This window comes from Entamoeba invadens (assembly GCF_000330505.1).
Source record: "Entamoeba invadens IP1 unplaced genomic scaffold scaff_1105074724352, whole genome shotgun sequence".
In the NCBI taxonomy this organism is placed as follows: domain Eukaryota; phylum Evosea; order Mastigamoebida; family Endamoebidae; genus Entamoeba; species Entamoeba invadens.
The window spans coordinates 9,429-14,066 of record NW_004440413.1 but is presented as its reverse complement, the minus strand read 5'-3'; the positions used below and the strand labels follow the sequence as shown (position 1 = coordinate 14,066).

Here is a 4,638-nt window from a genome sequence, read left to right as displayed (position 1 = left end):
GAATCATAGATACAACTTGACGGTCAACCATAAAAGTTCTCTTCTAATGATAAATATTCTTATTTTCAAAATAAAAAACCAACTAAAAAATCGACACCAATTGTTCTAATGTATTCTTCTTTTTGCTGAAAAACACCTTTTTGAGTTTTTAATAATGTACTTTTACCAGTATGTGTTGCGCCTACTAAACAAGCTCTGAACAAGTAAATTGGAAAACTCATTAAATGTGTTTATAGTTTGTTTTATAGATTTGTTTTTTATAAAACATCTGATTAAAATCACAGTTTAAATATTTAAAAATTCTTAAAATTCTTAATATTTGTTAATAAAATATAAATTCAATAGTTATAAAAATAAATAATTATCACATTCATTTTTTATTTTTTTTTCAAAAACCATAAAAATGTTTATTTTGTTTTTTCTTTATAAAACCACTGTAAACCTGTTTCATTTTTATAGGGATATTTTGACACACAATATCTTATTCAAAAATATTACAACAACAGAGACATAATCCTCAAGATTTGAACAAAAAATAACGAAAAAATAAATTGATTGCCATTTTGGAATTAATTTAAATTGTTAGCACTTTTCCTGTTGCCAATATTTATATTCCAATAAAACACAAACCATTATTTTTATAAGAGTTTAAGGTCGTAATTCATTCTTAATTTTTGTAATTATTTACAAACTATAAACAAATTGAAAGGTTTCAACAGTGGTTAAACAACATTTTTGAATTTTAGTTCCATTTTAATGTTATTGCAATGTGAAATAAATAAGGTTCGATTTTTGTCAACCGTTATCTTTTCGACAAACACTCCGTCGTCGCTCAACAAAATATTGTTATCATTGTGATCAATTTATATTTTTAATAATTGTATTTTTTTTATCAGTTTTTATTATTATTATTATAAATATGATTATTATAATAATATCTTATGATTTTGTTATAAATCAAAAGATTATAATTATTGTAACCAATATCAAGTTTAAATTTGCCTCTCAACTCTTTATGCGTCTTAATGTCATTTTATTTTTTACTCGGTCGACTCAATGTTGTTTTTGCTCTTAAACAAAGGATTCACCCCAAGGTAGGAAAAAATGTCAATAAAACATGTACACAAACAAATTGTAAAATGCGTTTTTCAAACTTTTTATTAACAATGAACATATACTCAGTTTCCATAGAGTCAATGTAAACTTTTGACATTGATAAAATTAAAAAACTATCCCCAATATCATCTTAATTGTTTACATACTATAATTCTAATATACATAATATATTTTATTTAAATTGTTTATTCATTTTTATTTCTAGTTTTCTACAAAAATTAAGAGCAATTATATACAGTCAAAGTCGCTTATTTGTGGGTTAACTGACCAATCAAATTCAAAACATACAAATAGGTTGTATCTTCTCGAAACTGAATAATTAATTGAAATAAATTAAAATAACTTTATTTTTTGGGTGTATCTGAAACAAAATCTAATATGGAATAAGACTTCTTTTGTATTTTTTTAACTCATTTAATTTAATTATTTTAAGTTTCTGTTATAATGGTTTCAATATTTAATAATTGTTTTTATATTTTATTTAAAAAATACTATAATTAATAATATTTTTTGATTGATAATTACATATGTGGTACTGAGGTTTCGTCTAATAATTAATAATTTTTATACCATTGTATAAATTATTTATAATAATTGTATTTGGACGTTTTTTTGAAAATAATTAAAAACCTTGTTCATTATTATTCAAATAGTATTCAAATAATAAAACGAAATCTTAGTATTCGTCGAAACTTTAGACTCGTATCTGTAATTATATTATCAGTCTAAAAACGATAATAATAAAAATTTGGACCATTAAAATTGTAATATTATGGGAAACTGTTGAAAAATCTCCAAAAACACTATTATTTAATTTTATTTGGTTTCCCAACTTTTTTCTAATTCCTATTTTTTAAGGCTTATTTTGTGTATTTATTTTGTCACGTGGACAACCATTTACAAGCAGACTTTAGTAAAAGACTAAAAACTAAAATTATGGTTATTTTTATTAATTTTTGATAATAAGAATAAATCAAAGAATATTCTTCCAAATTCTTAGCAAAACCTACAAATAGACAGCTTTTTGTGCAAGAAAACCCACAAATAAGTGACTTTGACTGTAAATAAATATTTATAATGCCAAAAAATACAAAACAAATTTAACTAAACATCATTCCTAATTAACAAATATTTTTTTGTTAATGGAAATCAAAAACCTCATAACTCATAATATAAGGTTATAACATCTTTTAAAAAGAAAGATGTTGCTTTACTTCAAACTTATTAATAAACTGGCTTCACCAGAACAAAAAACATCCCTTGTCACGTTCTCAAAAATCAATTTCAACATTGAGGTGATTGGGTGCTTTGCAAGAGTGACTGCAACACACTTTGTGACTAACACAAACCCAACACCAATTGACCTTTCAACCAGCTTTGAGTATGACAACCAGAGTGCCATAGTTGGGTACTCATACAAAGTGAACGACATAGAGGTGATCTCGTCGCTCAAAGAGATTGAAGCTGCTAAGAAAGAAATAGCAGATGCAAAAAGTTCTGGATATTCGACTTCAGACATCCAGAAAACAGATGATCGCACTCTCATTCTTTCACTAGGCAATTTGGACACAACCAAAACTGCTGAGTGTAAAATAATATACGTCACACGCCCTTTCCGTTGTCGACGACAATTTAGTTCTTACATCAACTAAAACTAAAAAAGAAGAAACTGATGCTGAAGTTACGATCGAGTATGTTGGTGATATTTCATCACCCAAAAGCACTTTTACAAAGAAGTTGGGTGAGATCACATCGATACAACTCGGTAAAATAAAAATGGGATTTACATCACAGACGATGAAGACCTCGAGGAGAAGACTGGCTTGTCTGTATTTATGAGTGACGAGAAGGTTGGACCAGTTGATGTGATCTTTATATGTGATCGATCTGGGAGTATGTGTGGGAAAGGAATTGAGTCTCTCAAGAGTGCTTTACAACTCTTTTTGCGACAACTTCCAACAGACAGCACATTTGACATCATTTCATTTGGGTCACAATTTGACTCGCTGTTTTCTGGTCTCAAAAAATACGACGAGACTTCTTTTGACTTTGCGTCGAAAGCTGTCGAGAATTTTGAAAGCAACTATGGCGGAACAAACATCTTGGAACCACTAAAAAGTGCGATGGCACAGAAAAGTCAAATCATTTTACTGACAGACGGACAGGTTAGGCAAAATAAAAAGATTGAGATTCTCAAGTATTTAGAAGACAACAGAGGAAAGGCGATAGTCCATTGCATTGGACTTGGCAACGGCGTCGACTCAGACTTAATCAAAGACATTGGAAATGTGGGTGGTGGCATTTCTGTTGTAGTCAGAGACACCAAAAATTTGCGAAGAGAACTTTCAAAAATTACTAACAAGGTCTTGTTGCCTGCAATCAAAAATGGGAAAGTGACACTCACAACCGGTGTTTTTGAAGACGGGAAAAGTGAAGAAGTTGTTGGGATCTTCAACAAAGAGACTTTTGCGTTCTTCGATACAACAAGTGACTCAAAAGTTGAGGGGACGTTAACTGGAAATGTTGGAGAGAAGAAAGTGACATTGACGTCCACCGAAAAGGTACGAATTAAAGACACCATTCTGGGACAATTTAAAGCATTCGAGAAATTGAAAGTGTTGGAGTCGAAAGAGGAGAAAGAGAAGTGTGTGAAATTGTCACTAAAATACAACGTCCTGTCTAAATACACAACTTTTGTTGCAATAGACAAGTCAACTAAAGTGGAGACAGACTCAGTAAAACAAGTTGATATCAGTCAAATAGAACACAATCAATCCAAACCAACTATTATTAGAGGAGCTTATGAGTTTGTACCGCCAACCCGATCTTCCCGTTATAAACCGGAAAGAGAAAGAGGCAAAAAAGACGTCGATGATACCGATAAAAATGAGTATAAATATAATCAGTTAATCAACAAACAAAAATTTGATGGAAGATTTGAAAATGTTATCTCTATTTTTGATGAATTTGAACCAATTCAAAAAAAATTTGTGAATGAAAAAGTGGACACACAATGCGTAACAACAGCAATTGCAATTGTGATACTGAGAAAGTATTATGCTGATAGAGAAGTCGAGTGGGCTTTGCTTGAGGAAAAAGCAATGAAGTACCTTGCTCAATTCGGATACGGCGAAGAGCTGGTCAATAAAATCATTGAAGAGACCAAGTCATGATTTATCGTTTAAAAATTGTTTTTAATGGTCACTTGTCGTATTTAAATAATATTACATTTGTTATAAATACAATTTTTTAATACATTACATAAACAACAATTGGTATATTTTAATTAAAGAGGAGAGTTATATTCAGTATTTGTAAAAGTGTTGTAGTAAAGAAATTTTGCTTTGCTGTTGTTGTTAGAATCAAACTCTTTTTAAAAAATTTAATTTGATACGAATTCGTAAAACGTATTTTTAATTATATAGTACATTAATTAAATGTATAATTATAGTGATAAATTAAATGTGTTAGTGTTTATTCCTATTTTAGTAATTTTAATATTAAAATCACAAGCAGATAACC

The 4,638-nt window shown here is 29.0% G+C and overlaps 2 protein-coding genes across 2 annotated transcripts; both read left to right on the top strand.

Moving 5' to 3' along the window:
* Window positions 1-2,258: 2,258 nt before the first annotated feature.
* On the top strand, window positions 2,259-2,768 carry EIN_394280 (hypothetical protein; the record flags this gene model as incomplete). The annotated part of the gene is made up of 2 exons (XM_004256964.1): window positions 2,259-2,293; window positions 2,315-2,768. The coding sequence occupies 2 exons, from the start codon at window positions 2,259-2,261 to the stop codon at window positions 2,766-2,768; spliced, it is 489 nt and encodes a 162-aa protein (XP_004257012.1).
* A 183-nt stretch (window positions 2,769-2,951) lies between these two features.
* EIN_394270 (hypothetical protein) lies at window positions 2,952-4,289 on the top strand (the record flags this gene model as incomplete). The annotated part of the gene is made up of 1 exon (XM_004256963.1): window positions 2,952-4,289. One exon carries the CDS (start codon window positions 2,952-2,954, stop codon window positions 4,287-4,289), a length of 1,338 nt encoding a protein of 445 aa, XP_004257011.1.
* Between the last annotated feature and the right edge of the window lie 349 nt (window positions 4,290-4,638).